General features: G+C 41.6%; 2 protein-coding genes across 6 annotated transcripts in view; one reads left to right on the forward strand and one right to left on the reverse strand.

Moving 5' to 3' along the window:
* The window catches only part of LOC101741520 (uncharacterized), a 215,540-nt gene that overhangs the window by 198,845 nt on the left and 2,327 nt on the right, over positions 1 to 14,368 (forward strand). The gene's annotated exons all lie outside the window — the stretch shown is intronic.
* LOC100101209 (double-stranded RNA-specific editase 1) overlaps positions 1 to 14,368 on the reverse strand; it is a 55,627-nt gene that overhangs the window by 29,384 nt on the left and 11,875 nt on the right. For 2 of the 5 annotated variants that reach the window (XM_012689524.4, XM_038019900.2), the window contains 11 exons: positions 12,474 to 12,636; positions 11,531 to 11,605; positions 10,779 to 10,940; positions 10,334 to 10,408; positions 9,332 to 9,467; positions 8,813 to 8,924; positions 8,270 to 8,356; positions 6,546 to 6,612; positions 3,093 to 3,264; positions 2,008 to 2,110; positions 88 to 239 (listed from right to left, as the gene is read on the reverse strand). In XM_012689524.4, the coding sequence (XP_012544978.2) occupies positions 88 to 239; positions 2,008 to 2,110; positions 3,093 to 3,264; positions 6,546 to 6,612; positions 8,270 to 8,356; positions 8,813 to 8,924; positions 9,332 to 9,467; positions 10,334 to 10,408; positions 10,779 to 10,940; positions 11,531 to 11,605; positions 12,474 to 12,636 (1,304 nt within the window). Of the gene's footprint in view, positions 1 to 87; positions 240 to 2,007; positions 2,111 to 3,092; positions 3,265 to 6,545; positions 6,613 to 8,269; positions 8,357 to 8,812; positions 8,925 to 9,331; positions 9,468 to 10,333; positions 10,409 to 10,778; positions 10,941 to 11,530; positions 11,606 to 12,473; positions 12,637 to 12,827; positions 13,983 to 14,368 lie in introns of those variants that run through there. The other 3 variants (XM_012689526.4, XM_062675917.1, XM_038019901.2) reach the window with 3 other exon arrangements.

Below are 14,368 nucleotides of genomic sequence, written 5' to 3' on the forward strand. Positions count from 1 at the left end.
TCCTAAAGTTTGAAATCACAACGATCCTAAAGTTTCACTTCAAAAAAAAGGGTCGACCGCCACTAGAGCGCGCGGCGCCGGACTGACCTGTACAAGTGGTGCGGGTGCAGCAGCGAGCCCAGCACTATCGAGGTCGGGTACACGGGCGCCAGCAGCGTGGACATCAGCGAGCCCTGCAGGCCGAGGACGCACCAGCGGGCCACTTTATCAGAACACGACATCGTCAGGAGGCGCTCGCCCTGACAAACAAACAGACCTGTGCTTAATAAAAAAAACAACAAGAACTTAAAATGAGTACAATATTTTTATTTTTCATAGATATGTTTAGTTAGGGTTAGCGTAATCAACTTAGATAACTTTTTTTTTCGGGCCGGGGCCGAACCTCCAACGAGGTCCCCACGCATAAGGGGCGCGCGGGGTATATGAGACTCTACGATCTGCAGGTGCTGAGAGCAGACCGCGGGCCCAAGGATTTTAGGGCCCACCCACTAAACGACTCCCCTGCACTCTTATACCCGACGTCCGATCCCCTCCGAGGCCAGAACCCGGTTGAGGTAGGGGGGTTATCGCGGTCAACACTACAAACAGACGAATCATCTTAGATACCTAGATAGAAATACCTTAGATAGGGCGTTAGCGTAATCATCTTAGATACCTACCTATCCGCTTATAGCGTAAAGCCTTCGTCAAACAGAACGCGTACTTAGCGCGCGTCAGAGCGCTAAACTAACGCCGCGCTATGACGCCGAGATGTCTTGTACTACTATGGTAACATACTGTCAAACAGAGCGCTTATAGCGCTGGCGCTCTGTGAGACGGTATGTTACCACAGTAGTACATCACATTTCGGCGTCATAGCGTAGCGCTCTGACGCGCGCTAATTACGCGTTCTGTTTGACGAAGCCTTAAGAGGATATTCTAACTACGCTTGGACGGTGGTGAGCTCACGGGCTCAACCTGAGAGAGTTTCTAACACTGGCCCTAGCAAGAGCCGTGCTTCGCAAAATCTACCACCGGATCGGAAACGCGACCCACTGAGAAGATCCGGCGAGAAACTCAGCGGGCTGTGTCTATGGATTCTTTCGTTCCGGAGGACGGTGACCGGTGCTTGAGGGTCCTAAAAGCACCGAGAGTGAATCCAGGGGATCCGACAAGACATGTTTCGGGCGTTGTGTTGCTCCGTCGCGATCTGTTAAGACGATCAGTGTGCCACGCCACACCAATCGGTACCGGGTCGAGCTATGATTATACCACGAGGATACCTGAAGGCGGGGTTACCAGAAACTCCAATAACACATCAGAAGCCACAAGTGCATTATATGTTAATATTTAAAATAAATAAATAACAGAAAGAATAAACCAGCGCGGTTCAGGCTGGCAGATGTGATTTTTTTTTATTGCTTAGGTAAATGGACGAGCTTACGGCTCACCTGGTTTTAAGTAGTTACCGAAGCCCATAGACATCTACAACGCAAATGTCGCCACCTACCTTGAGATATAATTTCTAAAGTCTCAGTATAGTTACAACGGCTGCCCCGCCCTTCAGACCGAAACGCATTACTGCTTCACGGCAGAAACAGGCAGGGTGGTGGTACCTACCCACGCGGACTCACAAGAGGTCCTACCACCAGTAATTACGCAAATTATAATTTAATTATAATTAAATTATACCTTGCGAACAATTCTTGTATATTAATATAAATATAATCTGAATCTCGGAAACGGCTCCAACGATTTTCATAAAATTTAGTATACAGGGGATTTCGGGGGCGATAAATCGATCTAGCTACGATTTATTTTCAGAAAATATTGTTTTACTCGTGTTTTAAATAATCAACTTTATCGATAATCAACTTTATGACTCTTCCCGGCATCTATTGGCGAATAATAATACTATTTTCCTTAATCGAGGGCAACTAACCGCTTTAAAGACACAACAAGATGGCGTTATCAAAAAAAAACATCTAGTTAAATGTTCACATTTAAAAAAAAATTCTTGACACGCACCTGCATAACACCGTCCCAGGTCTGCAGCAAGCTGTTGCAGTTCTTCACCGGGATCGTACCCTCGCCCGACTCTATCTTCGTGCGGAGCTGTCCCCGGGCCAACCTGCCCGCGCCGCAATAAGTACGAGCTTAAAGCCTTTAGTGCTTACGTGAGCTTAGCGACATTATACCGTCCGAACTTCGTAAAAATCTGCTGTTTTCCGAATATTTCAAATTGTTAAGTTTTACTCATTTTGGTAGTAGTACGGTAAGCAGTGGCTTTGCTTTGCCCCTGACATTGATGATGTCCATGGGCGACGGTAATCACTCACCATCAGGTTGTCCGTATGATCGTCTGCCTCCTCTCCCTGAGTCGCATTCCTCATACCGTCTTCTCCCTTTATCCCTCTCTCTTGGCAAAGTGTATGGAAAAATAATAATGTCAATTAATTATAGTCGAATTTGGACTACTGGGGGACCACTAGTTAAAGACAAATCTACCCACTGATTCGTACAATAACAATTTCTGCAAACAGATTCAACAGTCGCCGCCCCCCCCCCCCCATTGTGTTTGCGTACTCGGAGTTGCTGATCTCTGGACCCCGTATTTGGACCTCTTGAAGTGTGTATACTTATAAATTATAGCATAGCATAGTATTAGAGATAGAAAGAGAGAGAGAGAGAGAGAGAGTATTCTGTATCATACGCCAAAAAACAAATAAACAGTGCGATACATAAAACACAAAAAAGTACAATTGGCGGTCTTATCGCTAAGAGCGATCTCTTCCAGACAACCATCAGGTGGACAAGGATCATTTGGAAACGAACTACGAGCGGTGTACCAATCCAGTGAAATACATATACATGTATGTACACATACATATAGTATTAGCATAGCATTTAGGTAGTATATAACATAATTAATAGGTGTAATCTCGTATGTCACCCTAATAAGGCGGACCACCCGGAAACATGGGCTTCTTCATAATTGTAAACTAGGATAAAGATGTTCGTTAAGCATGGAATACACACAAGAAGACGTTTTCCTTTAACACCTCCCAAAGTAAAACATTACAGTCTGCCCCCTCTCCCCCCTACCCCCTTACCTGTTGGGATGTCGGTCCGGCTCGTGCTGTAGCTGCTCGTGCGGGCTGAATATCCGCCCGTCCCCGCAGGGCGCGGTGCTCACGTACATGTGTAGCTGCCGGTCGGGGCGGAGTCGGTAGCCGCCCCCCTCCGCGGGCTCAATGTCCGCCTCGGGGATCGGCTTGCGGGGGTCTGGCGGATCAACGCGGTTTTTACTAGTGGTAGGACCACGCTTTTTTGCACGCTTTATATTAGCTTCACTTGTATGAATGTTTTTTTTTTATTGCCCTTGTAGAAGGCAGACGAGAGCATACGGCCCACCTGATGGTGAGTGGTTACCGTCGCCCATGGACCTCAGCAATGCCAGGGGCAGAGCCAGGCCGCTGTCTACCGCAAATATCTCAAAAAGCACCCCACGCTTTTTTTAAAATAAAATATATTTTACACTATTTTCAATTCAAAGGAGAAACCCCATTTTGGGCCTAAGCGTTACACGAATGGGATATGTACCAAAAAATTCGTCTATTTTGCTTGATTAACCTATTAAAATCTTAGCTTCATTGACAATGGCCAAGTGTAGAAAATAAGTTGAATTCAATTTTTTGTTTTAAACAATCTTTGTAAACATCTGCAACACTTATTTCAATATACGTAACTAGCTCCACAAACGTGCGGATTAGAATTAGAACATCCATAAAATAGGATCGATTTAGTGGAAATCAAGTGTAAAAAATAATTAATACTCTTTTGCTTAAGGATAAATGACTGTTTTTATAGGTATTTTAATCAATGTAAATAGAGTATGGCCATCGAATCGTGACACAACTACTTACAATGGCGGCAATTCAAAATATCTACAACCGACAACATTAAATATAGCATGAAAGGGTAGTTTTGCATTTTTATATTAATGTGACTATGCCATAGAAAAACACAAATGTATCAAATCGTGTTATGTTATCTTTAATGTTGCCAACTGAAGATTTTTGGATTTTGCCGTAAAGCAGTAATGCGTTTCAGTTTGAAGGGCGGGGCAGCCGTTGTAACTATACTGAGACCTTAGAACTTATATCTCAAGGTGGGTGGCGCATTTACGTCGTACATGTCTATGAGCTCCAGTAACCACTTAACATCAGGTGGGCTGTGAGCTCGTCGATGGGTATCTAAGCAATAAAAAATAAAAATAAAAAAGGCATGAAATAAAATGAAATGAAATGTGATGAGATAATATTATGGGAGCACGTAATGATTTATATTTTATATAAAAAAGTTATCAGTTAAATATAGTTTTTCATATAAAAAAGTTTTCATTAAAATTAAAATAAGACTGACCTAAAGGTCTTAGTTACCAGGTCATAAAATCCCTTAAAAAAATCATTTCGTGCGCAGCGCGTTTCGCATTACGTTGTTTTTAATTTTTGGCTTTCGTTCGTTTTCGTAAACAACCTAACGCGCGATTTCTCGTAACAGGTTCCATTTTTATTTTAAAGCAACCTGTTGCTGCAACAGGTTTCGTAAAAAATTACTCATCTTTAGTAGGAAACAGCCTCAAAAATATCGTTTTTATTAAAATATCTCGAACAATAAACATAACCTAAAATGTAAACATTGTCTGATTTTACCAATTTGGCCATTGCTGGGAGACCTGAAAATTGGGCTCATGAAACCTTCTTAGGTATTGTAACTTATGCCCAAATTCTAGCAATGTAACGCCAGGCCCAAGTTTGTATGGATTTCGGGTTTGTCCTTTATTAAAATTTAGTTTCTTGTTTTTTAGTTGGATTTTTTCTATAAAAACGTATTTTTTTAGTTTTCTTAAACTATTATTTACTAGCGACCCGCCCTCGCTTCGCTTCGGAAACATTAAAACGCACATGAAACCAAAAAATAAAAATAAAAAATAAATAAAAAAAAGTAGCCTATGTTCATCAGGGACAATGTCGGCTGCTAATGGAAAAAGAATTTTTCAAATCGGTCCAGTAGTCTCGGAGCCTATTCGAAACAAACAAACAAACAAATCTTTCCTCTTTATAATATTAGTATAGATTTTTAATTTTTTAGTTGAATTTCAATTTTTTCAAATTTTTTTTTAAGTATTGAATTGTCATCGGTCCTTAATAAGTATGCCAAATTTCGAGTTAATTCGACGTTTTGAAGGGGGTCAAAATCATGTTCAAAGATTCCGGTACATACTAACATACATGTATGTTGTGTATGTTCCGTGGGGAGTGCTCTGAGGAATTGTTCGAGATGATACCGGCATCTCGTTTTTACCATCGCACCGTCTGCCGCCGGAGTAAAGTTCATCCATACCACCTGGAGCCACTGCGTTCATCCACAGTGCGTTTCCAGAAGTCTTTTTTGCCACGCACCATCCGGCTTTGGAATGAGCTCCCCTCCAGGATGTTTCCCTAACGCTATGACATGTCCTTCTTCAAACGAGACTTGTGGAGAGTATTAAGCGGTAGGCAGCGACTTGGCTCTGCCCCTGGCATTGCTGAAGTCCATGGGCGACGGTAACCACTCACCGTCAGGTGGGCCGTATGCTTGTCTGCATACAAGGGCAATAAAAAAAAAAAGAATACACGACTAAAGCTAATAAAAGCGTATTAAAAAAAATAGATACTAAAAATAGATAATAATTTTACATCTGGTATTTTTTTCCAACATCTTGATCTTTTTTGCAATCTCTCTGGTCTGCATGACGTCATTGAGCCAACTTCACAGATATTTCTGACGGGTTATATGTCGGGTCTTCGGTCCTCTTAATATAGGGGATCCTAATTTGGAATCAGGTGACCAGGTGAGATTTTTTCCTAATTATTTATTTATATATGTACCCTTATAGTTGAGACTGGAGTCTTGTACTGTGGTCTCATAACTACCCATCCTTAAGTAAAACTTACTGGTGGTAGGACCTCTTGCGAGTTCGCACGGATAGGTACCACCACTGTAATGCGTTTCGGTTTGAAGATGGATGGACGAGCTCACAGTCCACCTGGTGTTAAGTGGTTACTGGAGACCATAGACATCTGCAACGTACTGCGCTACCCACCTTGAGATATAAGTTCTAAGGTCTCAGTATAGTTACAACGGCTGCTCCGCCCTTCAAGCCGAAACGCATTACTGCTTCACGGCAGAAATAGGCGGGGTGGTGGTTTTACTGTATTTATGAGTTATAGATATAGTGAGAAAAGATTTTTGCTCGTAATTTTTCAGAAAAGTTCATATTTATCGTGTGCTCTCTCAAATAGTGTCAGTACCAATGACATTATTCATGTTGACATTTGACACTAAACAATAAAGTTCCATATTAATGTATATGAAAATGTCACTAATTGACAGTTCAGGTGTCATCGTATTTCGATAAAGATCCGAGTTTTCCTGAAGGTCATTAATTTCTCACTACATCTGTACAGGAAACATGTTTGAGTTGGAAAGTATTTGTCGACAGATGGCGCCAGCGTACCGACCTTTTTGTGAGGCGTAAAGCAGCAGCTGGGTGTACAGGTGGCGTTGGAGGCAGCGCCGGGCCGCCACCTATACATGCGATGGTAAGTGCGTAGTAAGTAAATCGATGCGAATTCCGTGACCCACCTTGAGGACATGAGGTCGATTTCTCAAATCCGACTCCAGAATATAATTAATAAAGAAGGCTGTAACGTCGGAGAAGAGTTATAATAATACATCTCTTTGATATCATAATACCCTGGTACTTTTATTCCTATAAATCAATAATAATAGCACGGTCCACGTGGTGTTAAGTGGGGTTCCTGAGGTTCGTGAAGTTTGACCCACCTTGAGACATGAGGTCGATTTCTCAAATCCGAAACCATGCTTCAGAACATACCGCCATTAATTATTAATAAATCTCTTTGCTATCATAATACCCTGGTACTTTTCTTGCTATTATTTAAGAATAGCACGGTCCATGTGATGTTAAGTGGGATCCCTGAGATTATTGAAATTACAAAATGACTTCCGTAATCCACCTTGAGACATGAGGTCAATTTCTCAAATCTGAAACCATACTTCAGAACATACAGCCGTTAATTAATAAAGAAAGCTGTACGTCAGAGCAGATTTATAATAATATATCTCTTTGATATCATAATACCCTGGTACTTTTCTTCCTATAAATGAACAATAATAGCACGATCCACGTGGTGTTAAGTGGGGTCCCTGAGATTATTGAAATTAAAAAATGAATTCCGTAATCCACCTTGAGACATGAGGTCGATTTCTCAAATCCGCTTCCACACTTCAGAACAAACAACCATTAATTAATAATCAAAGCTGTACGTCAAAGCAGAGTTATAATAATATATCTCTTTGATATCATAATACCCTGGTACTTTTCTTCCTATTATTTTACGTAATAACAATAAGGATGGTCCACGACATGAGGTCGATTTCTCAAATCCGAAACCATGCTTCACAACATACAGCCATTAATGAACAAAGATCGGTCATAGTCCTAATGAACCCACAGACACAGCCCACTGAGTTTCTCGTCGGATCTTCTCAGTGGGTCGCGATTCTGATCTGATGGTAGATTCAGCGAAGCACTGTTCTTGCTAGGGCTAGTGTTAGGAAACTCTTTCAGGTTGAGTCCGTGAGCTCAACTACCCATCCGACAAGCTGGGATAGCCTCATAGGCTACCAGCGAATAGGCAGAAAAAAATAGGCCACTTTTGCACTGACGGCCTCATAATGTTTTTACCGTAGTTGCCTTAGTATGTAAATTCGAATGTACTCAAGTACCTATGTCGCTCAGTAAGTCCATATTCAAGACGCGAGGTCGTTCCATTGCGCGCTAAGTACGCGACACTGTTATAAATTGACAGCTATAAGTTTCTCGCCGGAACTTCTCAATGGATCGCGATTCCGATCCGATAGTAGATTCATTTGCAGCTGCTTTTTAGTTGTTAGATCTCCTTCGGAGGCGCTTGGGTAGCTATTAGCAAATCACACCCCTTCTGTCTGATGAAACTGGAAAGGTCTCCAGACCAACTTTTTTTCCTACTTATTCTAGTAATCTTAGAGGGGTTATGCTAGATTCGCAGAACGATTAGTTGAGCTCACGGGGCTCTAACCTGACGACGTTGCCAACACTAGCCCTAGCAAGAGCAGTGCTTCGCTGAAGCCAGGCCTACCAGCAATCCTTCAATCATATGAAAGAGAAAGAGATACCCACCTCCGCGTGGCAGTCGTTGACGGCCCGGCCGCGCACCGACATGTGCTCGCCGGAGACGCACTTGGTGCCCGTCGCCACCGCTATCACCTGCAGCACTCGAGGGTCAGTGACGACAGCCCGCCCCCCATGGGGGACCACGCGGGGGGACCAGCAAACAAACACAATGAAATTAAAAAAGACTTTTTGGCGAAAACGCGAGGAGTGAAGCTGTGTGATTTCTTTTATTTTGTCTATTTAGTGTTTCTTCAGGTTTAAATGTGTAATAACGGTGGTTTATTAAAACTGTTTAGTATATCTGTGAAAGTGCACAAATGTGGGGAAAAAAAATTACACCAATTAACTGAGATTATATTTCATTTCATCTCATCTCATTCCCAATTAGGTTCCTTCGTTTATTATTATTCATTAACTGTAAATAATTAAAAAAACTAATTATAAAAATCTTATTACTTGACATTGGCTAATGCACAGACCGTACCGGAGGCAAAAACTAAAGAAGAAGAAATTAAAAAAAAAAAAACAAAAGCTCGTGTACTACATCACCTTGGCACCGTCCACCTTGCTGTCGGTCGTCATCACGATCCCGGCCAGGACCTTCCTCTTCGAATGTATGACGTCATTCTTCATCATCTCACTGAATTTGCTGTTCACGAGACTGTAATAGTTCAAACAGTCGTATAAGATTTCTGAGGATGGATAAAAAGAGGAGCCCTGGCGTACATAGTCGCGTTATGAGACCAAGAGACCAATTTACACTGGTTAATGTTTTTATTTATATATTGCTTAGATGTGTGGACGAGCTCACAGCCCACCTGGTGTTAAGTGGTTACTGGAGCCTATAGACATCTACAACGTAAATGCGCCACCGACCTTGAGATATAAATTCTAAGGTCTCAGTATAGTTACAACGGCTGCCCCACCCTACAAACCGAAACGCATTACTGCTTCACGGCAGAAATAGACGGGGCGGTGGTACCTACCCGTGCGGAGTCACAAGAGGTCCTACCATCAGTAAAAATAAATAAAAGTAATGGTAATAGCTGTATTAGAGTGGCACTGAACTTGGCTATGTGGTCGGCGAGGGTCTGCGAGAGGTAGCCGGAGGGCAGCAGGCTGTCCGCGATGTCGGCGCGGCCCTCCTCCAGCACGGCCAGCGCGCTGCGGGCCGCCGCCAACTTCGCCAGCTTCTTGCTCGAACCTGGACATGTTAGTAGCTCCACTGACACGCTCTATATCAGGGGTGGGCAACCGGTAAATCGCGATCGACCGGTCGATCGTGGCAAGACAAAAAATATAAATACATAGAACAGACTTCGCAACGTAATCACCTTTTTTTTCCTACCTAAGCTGATAGCCTTGAGAGGCTATATCAGCGTAACCTTAACTAGTAGGTGGGCTCACGGGCCTCAAACCTAATGACGTTGCTAACACGAACCCTAGCAAGAGCAGTGCTTCGCAGAATCTACCACCGGATCGGAAACGCGACCCACTGACAAGATCCGGCGAGAAACTCAGTGGGCTGTGTCTGTGGGTTAATTTACTCGTCGAGCCCTTCGTCGCAAGCGACGGGTTCGACGAGAACGGTGACCGGTGCTTGAAGTACCTAAAAGCACCGTTAGTGGATCGGGAGGATCCGAGATGACGTGTTTTGGGCGACGTCGACTGCTTTCCATTCTGTCCGCAGGATCGGGAATGTAGTTACCGGCGGCCACGATGAGAGGGTTCTCGTGTCGTGCCGCTTTGTCGAAGACGTCAGTGAAAATATTTTTTTTTTTTTTTTTGGGTATGTTTATTATACAGCGCTACTACGGTTCTTAAATATTCGACTTAACGGGTAGTTTTGTAACACCCTGTACATTAATACGTGACGCAAAAACTTTGTACACCTTTTCACGAAAATTGCGCGGACGGAGGAGTATGAAATTTCCCACACTTATAGAGAATATAGAGAAGAAGTGCACAATGCTAATAATTTTTCTTTCTTATGAACAAAAATACCTCACGCCGCGACGAGTTCGGTGATGACGTCACCGTTTAGCCTCCCTAACGAAGACCCATACTCACCATAACCCTCGAACTTCTGTTCCTTGATCTGGCAGACAACCTTGAACCTCATGCTGTGGGCCAGCTGTAGCGGAACTGTCGAGGAAACACCATAAGAGGATATACATTTGGGGTTACGTGAACATTTTCAGCCATCGCATGGAACGTGACATGATATGACCTTCTTCAAACGAGGCTTGTGGAGTGTACCTAACGGTAGACAGCGGCTTGGGTCTGTCCATGTCTTTGCTGATGTCCATGGGCCACAGTAACCATCATCAGGTGGGCCGTATGTTTATGTGCCTACACGAGTAGCTTGGCTCTACCCCTGGCTTTGCTGATGTCCATGGGCCACAGTAACCATCATCAGGTCGGCCGTATGCTGCTTACACGGTAAATAAAAACAAATTACCGTCTAAATAGCCGACGGTGGTCATGGTGCTGGCTACACGATCACTCGACTTACCCTGAGCAGAATCCAAGGGTGTTCCGTCCCCATAGGTACAGATGAACAGCAGCCCCGGGTGGTTCTCGTAGAGGACATTGATGGGGCTCTTGGAGGCCGGGGTGGGGGCGGTGGCGCCGAACAGCGACGACGTGGGCAGATTCCTCTCAATCTGACTCTGGGCTGGGGTTCACCAGAGAATTTCAATATTAAGATCGTAACTGAGACCTTAGAACTTATGTCTTAAAGTTGGTGGCGCATTTACGTTGTAGATGTCTGTGGGCTCCAGTAACAACTTAGGCCCGGGTGGGCTGTGAGGTCGTCCACCAATCTAAGCAATAAAAAAAACAAAAAAAAATAATGTCGAGAACAAGACGGCCTATAGGCTCCGATGAAAGATAGGACCAGGAGGATATTTTCTTCAATATAATTTTCGTAATTACTGGTAGTAGGACCTCTTATGAGTCCGCACGGGTAGGTGCCATCACCGCGCCTATTTCTGCTGTGAAGCAGTAAAGCGTTTCGGTTTGAAGGGTGGGGCAGCCGTTGTAACTATAGTGAGACCTTAGAACTGATATTTCAAGGTGGGTGGCACGTCTACGTTGTAGATGTCTATAGGCTCCAGTAACCACTTAACACCAGGTGGGCTGTGAGCTCGTCTGCCCATCCAAGCAATACAAAAAAAAGTAAGAAAGAGAACCGGGACATTAGGGTAAGATACCCTTTAATTGGCAAGTGGACTTAGATTCTCGTGACCAAGCAGCGACCCTCACCTGTTTCCGTGACAGCGTTTTGCTTCGTCTGCTCTTCAATCTTCGATTTGCTCTCGAGACATTGGAATTCGGAGACTGAAATGAGATTCGTTAGTTACGTCACTGTTGTGACGGTAGGAGTGACGTCATCTGGCGTCACGCTTTGGTATGCAGCGGCTTGGCTCTACCCCTGGCATTGCTGAAGTCCATGGGCGACGGTAACCGCTCACCATCACGTCGGCTGTATGCTCGTCTGCCTACAACGGCATTAATAAAAAAAAACACAGAACCATCACAAATTACCTACACAATCTATCTACATATTTAAAAATGAATTATCTTAAAAAGCACCCCACGTTTTTTTTTAAATAAAATATATTTTACACTATTTTCAATTTAAATTTATTAAAATTTATTTTCTATTTTTTTAGATTTTTAAACTCTTATTTATTTTTCATTTTTTAGTTAAATAATCTATAAAAGCGTATTTTTAAAACTATTAAGTACTTTAACATCTATTCCTGCCTTATCGACTATAGATAAAAATTATATAAACTGTCAAAAATCTTATTTTGCAAATTGAATAATGTAATATACTTATCAAATTAGTGTATTGTCATTGGTCCTCGATAAATCTACAAGGTTTGAATGAAATCTGGCCGTTTAAAGTGGGTTAAAGTCGCATCTAAAGGAGTCAGTTACAAACATACATACAAGTGAATATAAAGCGTGTAAAAACTCCTCAGGAAGGTTGACTTGAAATTCTCAATGCGGATCAAATTGAGCCGTGAACATGTTCAACAAAATCTATCCATTGTAACTATACTGAGACCTTAGAACTTATCTCAAGATGGGTGGCGCTCCGGTAACCACTTAACATCCCACATCAGGTGGGCTGTGTGCTCGTCCATCCACCTAAGCAATAATAAAATAAAAAGAAAAAAAATATGTAAGCTTCCATTACCGGGATAAGGTGTTGTGTCGTCAACAGTGAAGTCCTTGGCGCGGGTCTGGTCTGGCAGCACGTGGCCAGCTCGGGCGAGCAGAGCCGCGAGACAAACCCTGGCTGCGGACGCGCGTGCCTCACGCTTACTGTGACCCCAACCTTCAAAGGTCATATCGGCGACCTGAGAAAAAAAAATTTTTTTTTAATCGAGTTCTATTGCTTGAAGTGTTTTTATTTAGATGATTAAACATTTTTTTTTTGTTATAAAGTTGTTTAAAATAAAGTCGATAATAAATCATATAAGAAATATTTAAGCCAGTGATCATTAAGGCAACCGATTGAAGTATCGTTTTGCATTTCTGAAAAACTTACAGTCATAGCAACTCCAAAGACCGTCTTATTGGGAGTACTGAAGGTTCCTATTTCCTTGCATCGAAATCCGTGTGGCGTTTCATTCAATATCATCACTGGATTCTTTTTATTTAAATCCTTACAGATCTTACTTATTGTTCTCTTATTTTTCTTCTTGGTAAGCTTTTTCATTTTATTTGGCATTTTGTCTGTTGTCGATTAAATCAAATTCGTTAAATGCATTAAAAACTTTTTCAGTATGATTGCTATGAGCTCTCCTTAGCACTTTATCAATCACTATTAATCAGTTTTTAATTGAGAGTGCTAAATTTTTTAAGACTTAGTCCACCCATGGGCGAGCTTACAGCCAACCTTGCGGTAAGTTGTTACTCAGGATGTGTTGTAAGTATCATACAGTACAAGGTAATGAACCTATTAATTGCCTTACAACTATCAACATTAGCTATCAACGGTTTCTTTTGTATTAGTAACCCTATACTAATCTCTTCATACTCTTATGATATATAAGAGACCGTGACTAGGCCAGTCCGTGCTGAGTGGAAGTCTCAACTTTACCACAATAGTGTTAATTCATCTTAGACCATAGATTGGTCACTCTGCTGTTTTTAATTTAGAGGGAAATCGTAGATGTAAACATTAAAAACTCGCAATTTAAAACTATAATCACAGAATTCAAATAATTTTACAAATGCGAATTATACAACCCGAATAAGTCACACAAGGATTATTGCGAAAAAAGCGCAACGAATTTTCGGCAATTTTCGTACTTCTAAAATGTTTTTTTTATTTTTATTCATCGATATTAAACTTGAATTTCATGAAAGGTTCATTACACTGTTCACCACACACACAAGTAAGTTTTCAAATACGTAAGAAATAAACAATAATAATAAAAAAAAACAGCAAAATATTATGTCCGAAAAGGATAACTCTGAAAAAGTTTCAAACTAAAAGAACTTTTAAAAGTGACGTTTTATATGTGAAATTGAACTTTAAATTAATGAAACTTTTAAAGTTTTCAATTGTTTTCACCGCAACTTCTCACTCCGAATACGTTCTCGGTTAGAAATAACCATTTCTGTGAACTGTGCAAAATAATAATCGCAATTCGCAAAAATATTCGTACAGGCAACTGTCAGAAAGTATATAGTGTTGTCAATGAAAAAAAATTGCGGGATTTTGGATTTAATTATTTTTTCTAAATGGAATTTTTTAATTTTCAATTTTGATTTTTCCTACGACAGACTCATCGGTCACGCAATCGTAAGTCTTTATAGACTTTTTGAATATATTTTTTTGTTGTGTACACATGTTACTGATTGTGAAACTCGCGTAAACACGACCGTTTTAAAAATTCTATGAATTTTCAATTTTCTGTGAGAATTTTATAAACAAAAATAATAAATTAAAAAAAGTATTCACTCGTATTATACACACACGGCTTTATTAACATATGTGATGTCAAACCAAGGTTACACAGGGTAATGTCTTTGACATTAACTATTTGATTCAACTTCAAACCTATCATCGTCATCATCATC

Source organism: Bombyx mori, chromosome 24, assembly GCF_030269925.1.
Source record: "Bombyx mori chromosome 24, ASM3026992v2".
In the NCBI taxonomy this organism is placed as follows: Eukaryota; Metazoa; Arthropoda; class Insecta; order Lepidoptera; family Bombycidae; genus Bombyx; species Bombyx mori.